General features: G+C 38.8%; 1 protein-coding gene across 1 annotated transcript; it reads left to right on the forward strand.

The window, feature by feature from the left end:
* The first annotated feature begins 4,484 nt into the window (after positions 1 to 4,484).
* On the forward strand, positions 4,485 to 17,066 carry LOC144655597 (uncharacterized). The gene is made up of 15 exons (XM_078515887.1): positions 4,485 to 4,864; positions 5,326 to 5,616; positions 6,341 to 6,637; positions 6,972 to 7,277; positions 7,579 to 7,914; positions 8,363 to 8,489; positions 8,994 to 9,193; positions 9,919 to 10,103; positions 10,354 to 10,434; positions 10,691 to 10,921; positions 11,386 to 11,413; positions 11,887 to 12,070; positions 14,351 to 14,391; positions 14,727 to 14,823; positions 15,295 to 17,066. The coding sequence occupies exons 1-15, from the start codon at positions 4,501 to 4,503 to the stop codon at positions 15,479 to 15,481; spliced, it is 2,955 nt and encodes a 984-aa protein (XP_078372013.1). The 5' UTR covers positions 4,485 to 4,500; the 3' UTR covers positions 15,482 to 17,066.
* The last annotated feature ends 415 nt before the right edge of the window (positions 17,067 to 17,481 follow it).

The raw sequence follows: 17,481 nt of genomic DNA on the forward strand, positions 1-17,481 counted from the left end.
TACGCGTTATCTTTCAGAATAACAGACACTAATTTTGGTAAATTCGAGTTTCAAATTTACATACGAAATAACGAACTTAATGCGTAGTATAACAAATCTAAAAATGTTACAACACTTTGGCCAAAATATATGAAACAACAATGGCAACAAAAACACTAACATTCCTAGCAGCACCAACAGCAACAGCAACAACATCAAACAAATCTTAACCCTATCCAGACCGGGGGGGGGCGGAAAGTGCCCGCGCCGACTTTGAACGCTTATAACTTTTTTAATACTCAACCAAACGCTGCCAAACTTTGCGACTTTATCTAAAATTTAACTGGGAATAATTTGGTAGGGTACGTTGTTGTGTCAGGAACTTGACGTCACCATGGCAACGGCATTTTGACAGGCATGTTTTCCCAAATTTGAAATTTTCCTGTTTCTATTAATGAAAAATAACTTTAAAGCAATTATTTTCATCTGTTTACGGGTTTCAAGCACATTTTTATTGGTTTTGAGTATTTTCCAGTAATTTTGGGCGGTTTTCTGACGTTTTGAAAAAATTCGAAATCCAAGATGGCGGATCCAAGATGGCGGCTGTTTTGACATTATGATGTCATTGTCACGTGATGTGACGTCATCATCCCACGTGACATATAGCAAAAGATAGATTTTGGGACATACTATATATCCTGTAAGTTTCATAGTGATTGCTTAAATATTCTGGAAGTTACGGAGGGGGGGGGCGGAATCCGCCCCCCCCGGTCTGAAAAGACCAAAAAAAGCCCGGTCTGAATAGGGTTAAAGGGAACCATATTGCTAGTTGTACCCTCCCGTTGTCCTACCTGCAGTCGTTCTTAACTGTTTTTTCGCTGGAAGACCAAAGCCCTCAGAATTTTTGGCGCGAAGGCTGACTTCATAAACTTCGTTAATCTTAAGGCCAACACTGAATTGGTATGAAAATACTTTACTTGAGAGATTAAAGATTTGCTTGGAATCATCGATGGTTGATTTTAAGCTGATTTCATACCCAGTAATTGGACTTATAGCAGATTCTGCAGTGGGTGGAGAATTCCATTCCACTTTAATGGCACGTCCACACTTGATGGCTTCCGAGCTCTTAATGGTAGGAGGTGGCGGATATTTAGATTTCACTACAAAAAAATAATCACAATTAAGGAGACTAATCGTATCAGTAGCATACGTGGCATAAGTTTCGGTTTCCTAAAAATAAATGTGGTGTGATGAGGTGGGATGACTTGAGGTGAGGTCGGGTGGGTTGAAGTGAGATGAGGTGGGGTGAGTTTTGGTGAGGTGAAGTGAGGTGAGCTATGTGAAGTTAGGGGGTGGAGGTCAGACGAAGTGAGATGTGGTGTGGTGTGGTGTGGTGAAGTGTGGTGTGGCAAGGTAAAGTGACATGAGTAATATAAGGTGGGATGAGTCGAGTTGAGTTGGTTACGTAAGTCATCGTGGATGACATGGTACTTCACTTGAAATTGTGAACTTACCAAAGTCATAAAACGGAATGTCTTTTTCTCCAAGACTTATGTTTGATAACTGAAGCACGCATATGTACTGGCCCAAATCCTCTTTTGAAACGTTTTTAATGTGAAGAGTGACTGAGCCTCTTGATCGCTGACAGGTGTTTGGGGGCTTGTAGTTGGAAAACACTTTGTACTTTTCGTTTTCCTCAATGACTCTTTCTTGAAACTTCCACTGCCAGTGATAAGAGAATAACTTTCGCTGATCCAAGCCGTAAACATTACAACTTAAATTTGCATCTCTACTTGATATAATTCGAGGAGGTGATGCCTTTAGTTCATACAGGTCTGGTGGGCCTAGAATAGAAAAGCATGAAATTATATAACTCATAAATTAATGTTTTCTTGTCCAGCAACGAAACCGACAACATGAATTAGATAATGCGTTATTCTAGTTTTATAGACTGGTGTTCAACCTGAACCTTTTGATTTCAAGATGCATCTCCTAACCTGAGTGTTTTGATGGGTACAAGGAAATTGATGTCTTTTCATGGGGAGGGTAGGGGGGGGGAGGTGGGGGAAGTGAAGGGGGTGTTTTTTTGTATGTACGCGCATCCTAGCCAGGGGAAGTTGCATTAGCCCAAGCTGCTCACTATTTCAGGAACTGTAATGAATATATAATAAAATTAGCGTGCAATGTGCATCAGCCATTGTGCCGCACCGTTGCCAGTTGAGACAGTTTTGATACATTTTTGACTTCTTTTTGACATAATTGCCAATTTTAATGGCTTTTGTTGAAAACTTCACAATCAAGGTGCAAGAATGTCAAGGTGATGTCAAGCTCCATGTTCACTCTTCGACAATTGTTAACCCCGCCATCCTCACTTCTTGCCATTTGATTGGTCAGTTCAAACGAAAGCCGTTAGAAAGTTGTCAAAAGCGTTGTCAAAAAGTTATCCAAACCTTTTTGACAACGATGCTCACTGCACGCTGGATCACAGTTTTCACATAGAATTTTTTTTTTTTTTAACTGTGACCTCTTTAAAGCTGATTTCCAGTCCGTACTGCGCAGACTCGGGGTTTGTTTACGTTTCGTTGAAACGTTACACTTCGGTGACAGCATACATGAAGTTTTTTAGTCCGGCATTACAGTTCGCTTCGTTCAAGAACTTCCGATGAGCTGAAACGTCGGTTTGAAATAGCGCCAAGGTTCTTCTACTTGTTATTATTTGTTCTGCAAGGATATCTGGCGTTAATAATGAAGAAACAGATAAGTTTGTCACGTAATTTTTAGTTTTGCTTTGTTTGTGAGGCTCACATAAACATTGCAGCCGAGATTGCGCAGTAAGGACTGTAATTCATCTTTAAGACAAGTACGGTCAGTTCGGTCTATCCTTCTGGATAGGTCTCACTGTATTGGTTATAGTGAATCAATAGTAAATGGTTAGAAAGATGACAGTTTTTTTAGTAAATGGCCCAGGTATACTGGGAAATTGAAAATCAGAGTGCTGCCAAGAGGAGTCGAACATATGGTCTTCCAAATAATACTTGAATAAGTGGTTTGCTTTCCTAAAAAAATAAATAATCTGAACAGAATCCTGTCTTTTAAAACGTTATCTGTATCGTCTAAATAATTAAGACTGATTTTGTTTTAGACATACCTGTTTTTCTAACGAAAAAATAATATCCGCATTTTGTTACTTGACTAAAGATCCTTTAAACGTTAAACCTATCCAGACCGGGGGGGGGGGGAGGGAGTGCCCGCGCTGACTTTGAACGCTTATAACTTTTTCAAGATTCAACCAAACGCTGCCAAACTTTGCAAGTTATCTAAAATTTAACTAGGAATAATTTGGCGAGATAGTATGTTGTGTCAGGAACATGAAGATTGCGGCTGTTTTGACATCATGATGTCATCATCCCAAGTGAAGTACATCAAAAGATTAATTTTCGGACATACTATATATCCTCTTAGTTTCGATGTGAACTTCCAGTAGCTTGATTTGTTCTGTTTTTGTAATGTCTATATCATCGATGCTGAGGACTGTGTCGCTCTTGTCCTTATCGAGGTTTCTTGGATTGATATTTAGCGACTGGAACTTGTCTGTATTTGCTTTTAGATAGTTCTTTGAGTACCAAGCCAGGGCTTGGCTACCATGAATTTTCAAACTGCGTCCAACTGTTTCGTGGTTCGTTCCATTAACGTACATTTGGTGGTCGTCAGCGTACATAGTTAAGTTTGCGTCCTTTACATGTGATGACAGATCATTTTGAAACATGTTCCAAAATAAGGGTCCGAAGGATGCTCCTTGAGGGCATCCACGTTTCATCTTTATCTGTAGATAGAATAAAAACAAGTTGCTTTGTATCAGCAGCCAATTTCCAATCTTCTATCAGCGCAAGCAGTGTTGTTACAGTCGAGACATAGGGCTATCTGTCAATCAACATATTTATTAATAAGTTACTTATTAATGATGTATAACATGTGGTTGAGCATTAAGCAACAGTCACGCAACATGTTGACTTCAATGCCTTTCAGTGTCCTGCACTCTTGACTTAGCCATGAAAATTACTGCATATGTCTAGATTGATAGCCATTTTATTGAATATTATTTTGATACCACATGTGCTACCTTTGATTCTTTCAAAGCTACATTCGGCCCCAAAAAACATAGTAGTTGAGTGTCGTGCGAAATAACTAAAAGCAACTTTTCGTACAAACATGTTTTGCTGTTGCACTCTATCGTGTCGTTTTCTCCCTACCAACAAAAACAAATGTTTCGTAGCCTTCCTGGATCATGCGAATCTTCATTGCACTCATAATCTTTCATATTATTATGAAGGTTTAGTTCCTCTTGTTATTCAACAAAATGGCATCCTCGGAGAAACTCGCTAAATACAGCACAAAATGGTGGAGAATTATACTGCTAGGCGTTGCAATGCAGCGGAAGACTGGAAACTAAAAAGCGGGAGTTCGCTGAGCAAAATTGCGAGGTGTGCTTTGATGTCCGCTATATCGGACACTGGGCCGCAAATGGTTAAAAAAAACATATTTTTACACATTGACCTGTTTGTTGTTATTATCCTTGCAGATGTACCCAAGGAGTTAACAGTCTCTACTTTAATTCCATATGGATGCAGTGTAAAGCTTTCATGGAACAGTCCTTCAGTCAACAGCTGCCCGATAACTCAATACACGATTCACTACAGGGAATCCATGACTGCAGCAAGTAAAGAAGGCCCGTGGCAAATAACAAGTTTGAACAAGCCAAACACGAGCGAGTATCGTCAAAGGTTGAATTGTAGCACGAGGTATGACGTCATGGTTATGGCATGGAATCAACGGGGACATAACGACTTCAACGACAAATCAGTGTACTCTGTGCTAACTGATACAGGTACTCCATTCTACTGTGATGATGCCATACAAATAAACATGGTTTATATTCGAGTAACGTAATAAAAAATAAGTTTCACAAGGGGAAAATTGTAAAATATATCACTCAACGTCGTTTTAATTCATTGCTTAAATCTTAAATTACCTCCAAAAGACGCAATTAAGGGGATCGAGTTGTCTGCATCTTAAAATCCTTGATAGATTATTTCGACGCTTAATTCATAATTATAAAGATGTAGTCTCCAGCATAGTCGATGGATAGTTAGGTGTATAGCTTTATGATTAAAATAGGCTTTGATACTGAGAGGATATAAACTGTCCAAAGTTCATTTTGACGCTGGGTACTAACTTGTGGTGATAGGTGTTCCGATAAGTGTTAAGATAAGTGTACAACTTCCTAATTAAAAACGTCTTTGATGTTGTGATGATATGAGTATACGTTGTGTTTGTTAACCTGTATAGGTGTTCCGTTCAAACCGAAGTTGACAGAAGTCAAAAGAAAACAATGTGGCGCATTTGAAGTCATTTGGGAGCCATCAACCGAAGACTCCTTTGGAGGCCCCGTGACTGGTTTTCAGGCACAGCTGAGAATGAGAGGTGATGATTGGCATCACTGTACAACCTTCACCACAAATCGGAGCTGTTTGTTTAAGGACCTTTTAAGTGAGACTGACTACGATATCCGCGTCCAAGCCGTAAATCAGAAGGGATCAAGCGATTGGGCGATCGAGACAGTAACGACAGGTGTTATAGGTAGGTATGTTAACCCTCACTTTAAGATAGCAACCGCAAAATATTACGTGTTGTTGATCAGTGAAGGGAGTTAGCTTGTTGACTGGTTGGGTGGACCTCGATTAAGTCAATGATTCATTGATTGACTGAATGATTTATCAATTGATTGATTGATGATAGTTTGATTGACTGACTGACTGAGATTGATTGATTGATTAATTGTTTGATCGATTGATTGTCGATTGAGTGAAGTTTGACTGACTGACTGACTGACTGACTGACTGACTGACTGACTGACGGACGGACTGACTGACGGACTGACTGACTGACTGACTGACTGACTGACTGACTGACTGACTGACTGACTGACTGACTGACTGACTGACTGACTGACAAGTTTGTTATAAGTTAAGTTGAATGATTGATTGATGGATTGACTGAGTGACTGGATCGAATTTATATCTTTTATTTTGCTACATTAGAACGGAACAGATGCACAAGTTTGTATCTTTCTTTTCCGTCCTTATTATAAAACTGACGGAAATGCATTCCCATTCTTCCAGGACCACCTTATCCCCCCCCGTGATTCTAAACAACCACTCAGAACTTACAACTGGAAGAATTGTTACAGTGATGTGGACACGCCCTGGTCATAAAAATGCAATATTACCATGTACTCAACTCACTACAGAGTAGTTGAGCCAACGACTGTTAACCTAACAGCAAAATATTTCTCTTCTTATAGGACCCCCTGACTCACCTGTGATACTAAACAAGCAATCAAAACTTACTGGAAGGAATGTTACAGTGACGTGGGCGCGCCCGCGTGATAAAGATTGCAATATTACCACGTACTCAATTCGCTACAGAGTAATTGAGCCAGTTACAGAGAAATGGGTAGATATAAACATCACCAATGCAAGTGTCACAAGTTACGAACTGCACCTTCAGTACAGTAGGAACTACACAGTGATTGTCTTTGCTTGGAATAATTTGGGACGTAGCGAAAAAAGTGATGCATGGCACGTAAGAACAGCACAAGGTAAGACAGTCGCAAGAATTCAAGGATATCAGCTTTTACGTTTTTAACATGAGCCCCTGGCTCGGGAGATTAGGCGACCACTCCTAACGTTACCGACTTTAAATAAAAATACCTTAACACCTTATACCTTACGCTCCATTTTAGCGCATACTTTTGCTGACAGGACCTCGAAATAATACCACTAGAAAACCCTTCAGTTATTAACTAAGCTTTGCGCCTTCCATTTGAAATCCAAACTAATTTGAAATCCAAACTAATTTGAAAAGAAGCATTCTAGCTGTAAGCTAAAAACAAATGTGAGGTTATACACTGACAATCGCATCGCTTTTAACAGATGTTCCTTATGAACCAACCTTGCATCAAGCCATTCTTGGAAAGTGCAACTCCGTCAACGTAACATGGAGTCCACCATCACGCCAGGCATTGGGTGATCCCGTAACTAACTATTTAGGACAGATACGAAAAGTCGGAGCTGAAAAACGTTGGATTAACTGCACATCTCTTGACACTCCCAATTCAACTTCATGCCTGTTTACACATTTGAATAAATACACGGAGTACGAAGTTAGAGTGATGGCAAGAAACAAGCTTGGGTATAGTCTGCCATCTGAGATAGTCAAAGTTTCAACGAGTGATGGAGGTAAATTAAGTTACGCCAATGTGTTGGTCTTTACCATTTGAGCTCAAAGCAGTAAATTTTTTTAGAATCATAATTTTGTATCGTAATGTTGTGTCACTTGTCGTGTTGCTAGGGCGACTGATTATCACGCCATAGACATTCCTAATTACATTGTTATTCATCGTCAAGGTTATGTTATACAATAGACAAATATCTCCATTCACCATCAACTAATCAATTAGTGACAGGCTGCGCAGAATGCGCGGATGTTGATCAAATAGATGGTTTTAATTTTGTTTTTACATTTTAACTCATGTTTCAGACCGCCCTGGAAGACCAGAAATTGTTGAACGGAAAGTGTCAGGATGTAACATGACTTTAAAGTGGACTGCAGCTCCATCGAATGGGTGTCCCATACTCTTTTACACCGTCAGCTACCGACAAAAAGAAACAACTCACGGTGCCAAGAATTGGACTGTCATGAATATCACGGATCCATCAGCTGAACAACAAGAGCTTAGGTTAAATTGCAGTACTACTTATGACTTTAAGATCAGGGCTTGGAACGAGCTGGGAGGTGGTGTGTTTTCTTTAGTGCAATCAGCAACAACAGAAAGTGCTACCACGCAGGATAATAACGAGGGCTTATCAACATCAGGTACTCATAGCCCATTTGTCATTTCCATAAATTTAAGCTAACATTTTAGCCGTTAACGTCTCTTTTATCAACCTCGTTCTCTTGGGGCGGGAAGAGAGAGACCCTGGGAACGAGGTTGCTCTTTTATGGGCTGCACGTAAAGAAATATTTTTCATGCTGTGTTGGTGATGCAACACTATATGACAAGGGCCAAACAAGCTTGAGCCACAACAAAAATGGCTTTATGTAGTGGTTTAATTCACATTTTCAGACTAGTATCACCGTCTCTTTCATACTGGATTCCCCCGTTCCCTTCCCCTGGCACCCATCCCTACCGGGGATTTCTCGCGTACACATTAACTGTTAACGTTGTTCTTTATTAATATTCTGTAAGATGATCAAATTCAAGACAGAATCAAGCTCGGAGAATTTAAATTTAAAGCATAATACATTTTCTGCTTATTTGAAGGTTCTTCAGTGATTAACACCATCCTTATAACAGTCCTCCTCATCGTCTTTTTTGCTTTGGTCATCGTCCTGCTGGTTATTGCTGTAAGGCATTGCCGCCGAAAAGGAGAAAAATCTAAGACAAAGAGGTATGCTTAAAGTCTTTGTTTAACAGTGACAACACTTATCAGGAACAGTGTTCAGAACTGAAAGATTTTAATTGAAACTCAGATGTGTTCTGAAAGGATTCGGAGAATCTGAATGTTTCCCACTGTTTTCTCTTCGCTGAAAGAACGTGATCACGGGTGCGATGCTCTCTAAATATTAGGCTTTTAGACTGTATTGATTTAGACTGTCTACACCTCCCTGTTACGGACAGTTCACTTTGTCCAAACAGACCAAAATTCATATAAACTCTTCTTTGTAATACGTGCACCTTCGTAACGGACCCTATTCCTGTTCCTTTGGTGTCCGTATTAAAGAGGTTCGACTGTACTCAGTCTTATCATTATATAACTTACTATCCCTCTTTTTTATGATCAATAATCAAGAAGGTGCATTCGCTCATAGAAACCCTATTAAGCCGTTTTATGACAATTTATTTTTACACGAAAACTACTAGACGTCGATCAGAAATATTTCTTTTCATTTAGGACTATTGATGACATTCAAGTCTTAGAACATTGTGAAATTCACCCAATCAGAACAGAATTTGTCGAAGAGCTGGGCGAAGGAGCGTTTGGAAGGGTTCACAAAGCGAACTTAAAGGACGGTTTTGAATTTTTTAAGAGCAAAATAGTTTTTGCTGCTAAGACTAAGCAGCAGAAAACTGTTGCTGTAAAGGAACTGCATGGTGAGTACAAATTACGAGTACTTTTCTTCATAACTACATTAGTTTAGTTAACTACGTTATTATCCGGGAGATCCCCACCCCTGAAATAAACGAACATGACACGTGGGACCTCGTGTCAAATTAGACACCAATCACTTGCAAGTGGCTATATCCGTTATGTCTTTTGATTAGTTTTGGATTTAAAGTACAGGGTCAGTGAGTTGGTGCGGTCAGTTGGTCCGGGATCTTGAACGGTCGAAAAAATTCGGAAATTATCGTGAAACCCGATCGTGCGCCGAGAAACAGACGTAATAAACAGACGTGACACATCCGTGAAACATATTAACCAGGCAATACTAGTCATTCTGCTTACCAAATTCTTAATTCTCAATTCTAAGTAGGTTCCAGAAGTTTATACTATTTTCCGGCCGCCATATTGGTGTAACACGGAGGTACACAATTGTGGCGGCTCCATACTGGAATCTGTAAATTTGTCAAAAAAGTTTCGGAAAATTTCTGAAGTTTGGGATAACACACAGACCTATTTGGAGATATGTCTCCTTTATTTATCTCTTATAATATCCCATTTTCTTGACTTCATTCACTGAATGGTTTTTCGATTTATATTTTTATTACATTTTTTCTATCCCGTAGATGTGGTGTCATTGTCAATTTAACTACTGACATTAAGTGCATCACAAGTTACTGAAGACAGGTAATAATAATTTATTTTTTTCGTTCCAAAGAAAACGCCACGGAAGAGCAGAGGAGGGAATTTCTGGATGAGATTGACCTCATGAAGAAAGTGGGAAAACATCAAAATGTTTTAAGTTTCCTTGGCTGTTGGACCACGACTAAACCGCTTTTTCTGGTCATTGAGTACGTTGCTCATGGCGACTTGCTTCATTGGCTAAGGCGCAAGAGAAGTCAGGTATAATTAATTAATTAATTAATTAATTAATTAATTAATTAATTAAAGGAAACTTGATCCCCATAGTCTACCTGTGCGCAACTGGACGTACTCACTTTCGCCCTCTTTAGTTTATGGAAGAAAAATTAATAATACATCATATTACTAAGCACAAGAGCCGTACCATTCTCGCTCCCATAGCACGTATCGAATAGGTATTGTTAATACCGATCTTATTACCTTCTAATCACCTGTATTCACCTTGGTTTAGATCAACAGTTCCGCTGGTAATGTCGAAGACAAGGAACTTTATGCTGGAAGCAGGAGACATATCACATCAAATGTCGACCAGGTAATAAAGGACTTCATCAACTGTTTGAACAAACTGAGTACATTGATATCTATTCCATGCTTTTATGGTGTATTTTATTACGAACTCCAGGCCAATTGAAACACTGCATTAAGTACGAGTTCCAATACCCAAAAAGGTACCGAACAATAAATCAGAGTTGGTGTTTGTAACCCTTAGCTAGTTTGGTGGCGTATAAGGCATAGGTATTTCATGGTTCACGTAAAAACTATTTTTTGTGTGTGACAATTTTACTTAGGCCGAGGGTGAAGTAAAAAAGAACACGGAGGCGCTAGAAGAAAACGCCGGCCCTTCATCTGCAGAAGGAGCTGACATTGGTGAATGTACCATACCTCTGGTAGTTTTTTCAGCATCGGGGCAGGAAGAAGACGCTCCAACTGAAAAGAAAGACGACGAGTGCAGTGAAGATTGCGACTCATTTCATCCAGCTGATCTTATGTCATTCGCCTGGCAGATAGCACGAGGCATGGTGAGCAAAACTTGCACAGTTCCCTTTTTTAAACTCCATTGACCTTATTATAGCTGTAATTAAAAATGCAGTGTTATTTCCCTACTCCAGAATCATGTAGTTATGAAATAACAAAAAAAATGAATAGCTGGAAGATGAAAAATGTTCTGAATGTAATATTTCGTTTGGTTCAATGCATTTCCATTTCCTCATCCAAAATAGTTTTAGAGTGTTAAGGAAGGTTGCTTATTTTGCAACTTAGGCCCGTTTTGCCCTACCTTCCTGGTAGCTCAAACGGCTAATAATTATACAAGTAATAAGTAATATTAAAAGTTTGATAAATTTATATTCTCTTATGTGGCATATTTTGTCTTCCAAGAGGCGCGAATTTGTTAGGGAAATACCTGCAGTTCTTTCATCATAGAATTTTTAGCACAGCGTACAGATTTTGCAGTGATAATACGTATCATCTCGTATTTTTTTAGAATTACCTTTCCGAGAAGGGCTTTGTTCACAATCAACTTTATCAATCAATCAACTTTATTAAAAGAGGGTAACGGCAAACAGTAAAAACTACTGACAAACAAGCGGCCCTCGGATTACAAATTACAACTACATAATATATACTCGGATTACAAATTACAACTACATAATATATACAATTTAAAATTTGAATTAAAATACAGAAATTTCTAAAAATAGGGATTAAGAATTAAAAAACTGTAAAATGATGAATGTCCTTAAGGCTAGATGCGTAAAAATCAATTAGGCCATTTTTAAAACAATGTAGACTCTCACTTTTCTTTAAGAAATTGGGAAGAGTGTTCCAAAGTCTAGTTGCTCTCACGCTAAATGATCGCCCTCCTTCGGTTTTTCGTTTGAAACGGGGGCAGGCCAAGTTGACAGAGCCATATCGACTATTTCTTTCATTTATTTCAGAGTTTGGCACTAAAAGTTCGTTCATATAGGATGGGCTTTGGCCATTAACAGAGACCTCGCTGCACGAAACGTTCTCGTCGGACATGGCAAACTGCTCAAGATTTCAGACTTTGGTTTGATGCGAGAAGTTTATCACCAGGTGTATGAAGTACAGAAACAAAAGAAACTGCCCGTCAAGTGGATGGCTCCAGAGTCTCTCTATAAACAGATATTCACTGCTAAAAGTGATGTGTAAGTGACTTTGTTAATAAATGACTTGTAATAGATAAGGGAGGGTTAAAAAGTTAAAGGTAAATTATGCGTTCGGGCCCAGGTAGCGCCCGATCAGGGCGCTAGCATTTAGCGACAAGGAGAATTTCTACTCCTCTTTGGATGGAATGCTAGTCTATTGTATAGAGTTATTTCCACCATGGCGGAGAGAGGCACTTAAATAGTTAAGTGTCTAATATCTCGAGTAGTAAATTCGTAACAATTACCTTAAATAAGAACGGTTTCCAATTGAGTTTTGAAAGCAGTTACAACATCTACTGAAAATTCCAAGTAAATTCAGATAACCGATGCCACCCGTGCCTTAAACGCACATTACCAAGTCGAGATAATCCAAAATAGCTTCTCAATGACCAAGCTCATCTTTCAATTGAAATATCTAATTTATCTATTTATAAACATCAATTTTACAGATGTAAATAAATAATCTGAAAATATACCTAGCCTTTGTTAAAGAGAAAAAGCAAAATCCAGTTTAAAAAAAAAAAGGAGAAAGGCATTAAGCACTGATATCAATTTATTTCATACATACTGAGATTTACAGTTAGAATTGATCTGTTGAAAACACGGTTCGGAAATTCTCGCAGCCAATGACAACGGCGAAACGACTTTCTCACACGTGAGAAACCCGTTTCGTCCAATCAGAAAGCGGCTGTCAAAACGCATCAACATTTTCAATGAACGTGGTAGCTTTGTCGATGGCGCTAGCTTTTTCACTGCTTGAAAGTTATCGCTTGCAGGGTTTTTGGCCTTTCGCAGTATATTTTTGGACGGTTTAAAACGTTCTCATTAACAACTATGGCTGAATCTTCTGGCAGTAGGTTTAAACCATTAAGTAAACCCATCGAAGAATATATTACAGAGCAGGAAAACAAAAACACTCGAGCAAAAACGCAGCGGGTCGAGTGAGCGGGATGTGAAGCTGCTTTCTACATTTCTGCTGGAGAAAAACGAACAAAGAAAAATTGAAGAAATCCAACCAGAAGAGCTCAGCCGTTACCTTAGTGAATTCATTCTTAGTGTGAAAAGAAAAGATGGCCAAGACTATGAACCATCGAGCCTTCGAGGGTTGTTCTCAAGTTTTAATCGGTATTTATAAAGAGAACGCAAATACTCAGCGAGTATTATCGAAGACACTGTGTTTGATCAAGCAAGAAAATGTCTGGAAGCTCGCAGCAAACAACTGAAAAATGAAGGCAAAGGGAACTAACCCAACGCAGCCGAAGCTTTGACTGATGTGGAGGAAAACGTTCTTTTCGAAAAGAATTTACTGGGAATCTCAAATGCCGAAGCTTTGCTAATCACAGTCTGGCTTTTCAATTCGGTCCATTTTGGTTTGAGAGGCTGTGAAGAACATGGGCAGATGACTTGGGGCGACGTGGAACTTCACATGGAAGCCGACGGAACTGAATACCTAGAGTATCCTGAACGTCAAACGAAAACTAGAACGGGAGCTGAACCTCGAAATGTCAGAGCTGTTAAACTGAAGGCCTTCGCAGCACCAAACGGTCCACCCAAAAGAGATCCAGTTGCCGTTTACAAAATTTATTCCGAAAAGAGACCTGACGCGATGAATAAACCTGATGCGCCATTGCCTGGAGCAAGTGTATTTAGCGGAGCCGTGTTTCATGGAGGACACTTTAACATTTCTATAAACACAGTAAGTCAGTCGCCTAATGCGTACTCAGCAACGAGAAAGCACACCTTCAAGCGTGTTAAACGTATTTTAGATTCTTCGGATGAAGATAGCCCTCCCTTGCAATAGCACAGTTACGTAGTCTTAGTTCTTATTTCTGTATTTCATTTTTGTACTTGTTGGATGAAAAACTCTTGATATTTGATTTCTTATCCATTTAGAACAATTTTAAGACACGAGAATAATCTCATGAAATGTCTTTTTTCAACGATTTTGTTGTTATTATCATTTTGTAAATTAGGGTACTTTCATCAGTTGTGTGCTTGTACCGGGGTCTTATAACAATAAAAAAAAAACAGTTCAGCGTGGAAAAATCTCTGTATTTATAAAATACACAAATTACAGCATGGAAAGTGCTTTGTACGGTGTTTACGCGTTCGTTGTTTTGTATCAGAAATCTCACTCGTTCGCTCCGCTCACTCGTTCGATTTCTGATACGTCAACAACTCGTGCGTAAACACCGTACGCGCGCACTTTCCATGAAGTAATCTATATATGCGCGATGCTCAGGAAGCGAAAACTAACTTATTAATATGTCTGTATTTCAGTTGGTCGTACGGAGTCGTCATGTGGGAGATTGCAACTGTTGGTAATTATCAGTAAATTACTGTTGTAACTATTAAAGCAGTCAAACTTCGCTACGACCACCTCTCGTAAAAAGCCGTTATTGCTTGTTGAGGAAATGGCTGGACAGATGTGAAGGGTTCGACTGCTTAAAAGAGAAGTTCACTCCAGAATGGCCATTTATTTTATTTTATTTTATTTTTCACAGCGGCGCCACAACAGCAGCAGTAGCAGCTATGTAATGGCCATCTGATTCAGTATTACATGATACGTCAATTCAAACGGATACGATTGTATAAAATATGGAAATTGTACTTTAAGTAGGCTTATACCTGAGAGGTATCGTCTATATCTTTGTAGGTGGCACACCTTATCCGCTACTAGGTAACGCAGAGCTCATGAGGCGACTGAAGGCTGGTTATCGAATGGAGAAGCCTGATATGTGCCCTGATAATTTGTAAGTCGGTTGTCATCTTAATCTGCCAGAAAATACACATGTATACACATGTGTAGACAATAAGTTCCTTAATTCCACGCTGTGAAGAGCGTGACAATTGAAAATACCAAAAAGTGATAACGTATATGCATAAAGAACTCCACGTTTGTATCGTCAGAGACGTGCTATAGCTTGGGTAAATGAATGCTTGGCGTGAATTTGCAATGTATTTGGCATGCAGGTGGAATGCCCCCGAAATCTTTAAAAAATTCTAGAAATCTTCGGAAGCCTTCTCATTTAAACAAGTTCAGTAGTCTTTTCAATATGTCTGAAATAAATGCAGGATTTACTCAAATGCTATGAAATTCAGTTGCTGTGACGCTATTGCTGTTTACACAATTCTCCTGACAGGAAAGAAATTAGCTTGTGTCGAATACTGGTGATGCTGATAGATGTCAATTACATTTATTAAATTTTCACTCTTTTACACAGTTACACCATAATGCTGGACTGTTGGAAACAGGACAGAGATGAACGGCCGAGTTTCCAGGAGCTGTTGGAAAGACTGGAACAGCTGATGCTTCAGGAAGTCGACTACTTTGATATCAACAAAGTGGACGAATCTAAAGATTATTATCAGGTGCAAGAGTCAAAGACGGAAGAAAATGACGATGAATGAAATGTTGGCCATGTGTAACTGTAGACCTTATAAAATGTACAAATTGCATTTCCCTTACAAGCTATTGATACATGCCTCAGAAATAGGCGGCTTTTGCTGCACTTAGAATAACGCGGTGCCAGTCTGAACTGAGTAATTTCACTTTTGTGCGTATATGAACACAACTACAACAGGAGTTTTTTTTTATTTGTTTACAACATTATTGTGTTCTATTGAAAAAAAGCAGATCGAAATGTACTTCTATTACTACAGGAACGTTAAAATAGAACACATAATAATATGAAGATGATGATGCGCATGCGAGTAGATTTTTTACTTTTCGGCTCGCCTCGTGCAGCATTCCAGCAAAACCGTCTGTTCTGCTTTTGTTCTGCTATTGTAGAACCGTCTGTTCTGCTATTGTAGATTAAAACTTATTTCTCCTACCAAGCTTGTAAGGAAATGTGCTCGTAAGCGAACAAGAGGAATAAGAAATGTTTCCCAGTGCCGTCTATGTTTAAGCCCATGGTTTTGGTCAGGGGTGGTACTAAGGGACATTACTTATTAAGCCCATATCAGGGGGGGGGGAGAATTTTTCTTTTTTACACGACTCAAAAATGCGACATAGTGGTACCGGGCAACCAAGTGTGCGCAGTAGCTATCGGAAGGTTGCTAAGAACAGTGAATAGCTTGACAAAGTTCTTTGTCTAGTTCGCATGTTTTGGTCTTGACTGTGCAAAAAACACAACAGCTATTTGCATATTGTTTAAAATATTTCCAATGATTCTGAAATGATTTACCATTTTTTTGTTTGTTAAATGTCAATTATTCCACTTCTCAGTGTCGTGAAACATCAGGTGTCGTATTGAATAAAAATGATTTTTTTTTTCATTCGAATAACATATCCTACGACTAAAATACCAAAACCTTTATTTAAGTCAACTATTTTAAATTACTGTGGTCATGTTTAGTTAGTAGTTGAGTGTATTATAGTGAAAGATATGTACCACTTACCTTATATAAATGCGCTGATCGTATCTTTCGCATATTTTTCAGTTGCAATATGCGAAATGAGAAAAACAAAACATAATCAAAGAGCGCAAAGCTTGTCCTGATTATTTGCTATTTGTTTTAAAATGTATGTTCACTTCTGCTGTTGATAACTATAGGATAGCAACGAGGAACCTACTGGAACTTTTGCTCCCATGCAAGAACTAAGAAATTCCAAAAGTCATTTCGATGACATGGAGCGAAAACCTGGAATGCTATTCCTTGTGAAATCAGATCCCAAATTAACCCATCTGAATTAATTAGGGAGCCGTTACTTATGCTGTATACTCCATATATTATATTCCTATAAAATAAAAAAAAATAAGTGTAACCATAAGTTTTATAAGAATATGCACCTCGTGGTGCGTAAATAATGTTCAACTTATTGAACATATATACGAGGAACTAATTAAGCTATCAACGATTGTTTCATTATATATCATCACCTAATAAATAAATTAGTTAATTATTATATTTAAATAAGCAAGAATGGTTCGCTTGTAAAAGCTGCGAGTATTGGGTTCATCACGGCTGTTAGAATTTTGTTGAGCAATAACTATTAAATGACGTATATAATCAATCACGCTTCCAAATGGTGTTGTTCATAAGCTAATATTATTAACGATTTATAAGCAAACATTTTTATTCCCGAGAGATAAATTATGTTCTGCAATCCCTAGATGGTGGTTAAAAGGCTGCTAAAGTGCACCAGAAAACAACAATGTCGCTTTTTGGCCCGTATGCTTGATGGTTGAAACGAAATGGACTACAATCTTCAAGCGAAAAACGGCACTCACATTATTGATTCAACTCCTTTTCGGGTTTTTTGGCAGCCCAAGCAGTGAGTTCCTGAGACGTGTTGGCAATCTCAGCTCGATGTTCACTTAGCCTGTCGAAACAGCCAGTATCCTAGCTTGTTTAAAGCTATAAAAATAGTCTCCAAATATCACCCAAGAAACGGTTTGCATAAC

This window comes from Oculina patagonica, chromosome 5, assembly GCF_052425735.1.
Source record: "Oculina patagonica isolate OP01 chromosome 5, crgOcupat, whole genome shotgun sequence".
Taxonomy (NCBI): Eukaryota; Metazoa; Cnidaria; class Anthozoa; order Scleractinia; family Oculinidae; genus Oculina; species Oculina patagonica.

Excerpts from the sequence above, each read along its gene's own strand:
- LOC144655597 (XM_078515887.1), top strand. The coding sequence starts at position 4,501 with ATGGTTAAAAAAAACATATTTTTACACATTGACCTGTTTGTTGTTATT. Across the intron at positions 6,638-6,971 it reads GCACGTAAGAACAGCACAAG|ATGTTCCTTATGAACCAACC; the intron begins GTAAGACAGTCG and ends CGCTTTTAACAG. Across the intron at positions 14,824-15,294 it reads GATATGTGCCCTGATAATTT|TTACACCATAATGCTGGACT; the intron begins GTAAGTCGGTTG and ends TCTTTTACACAG.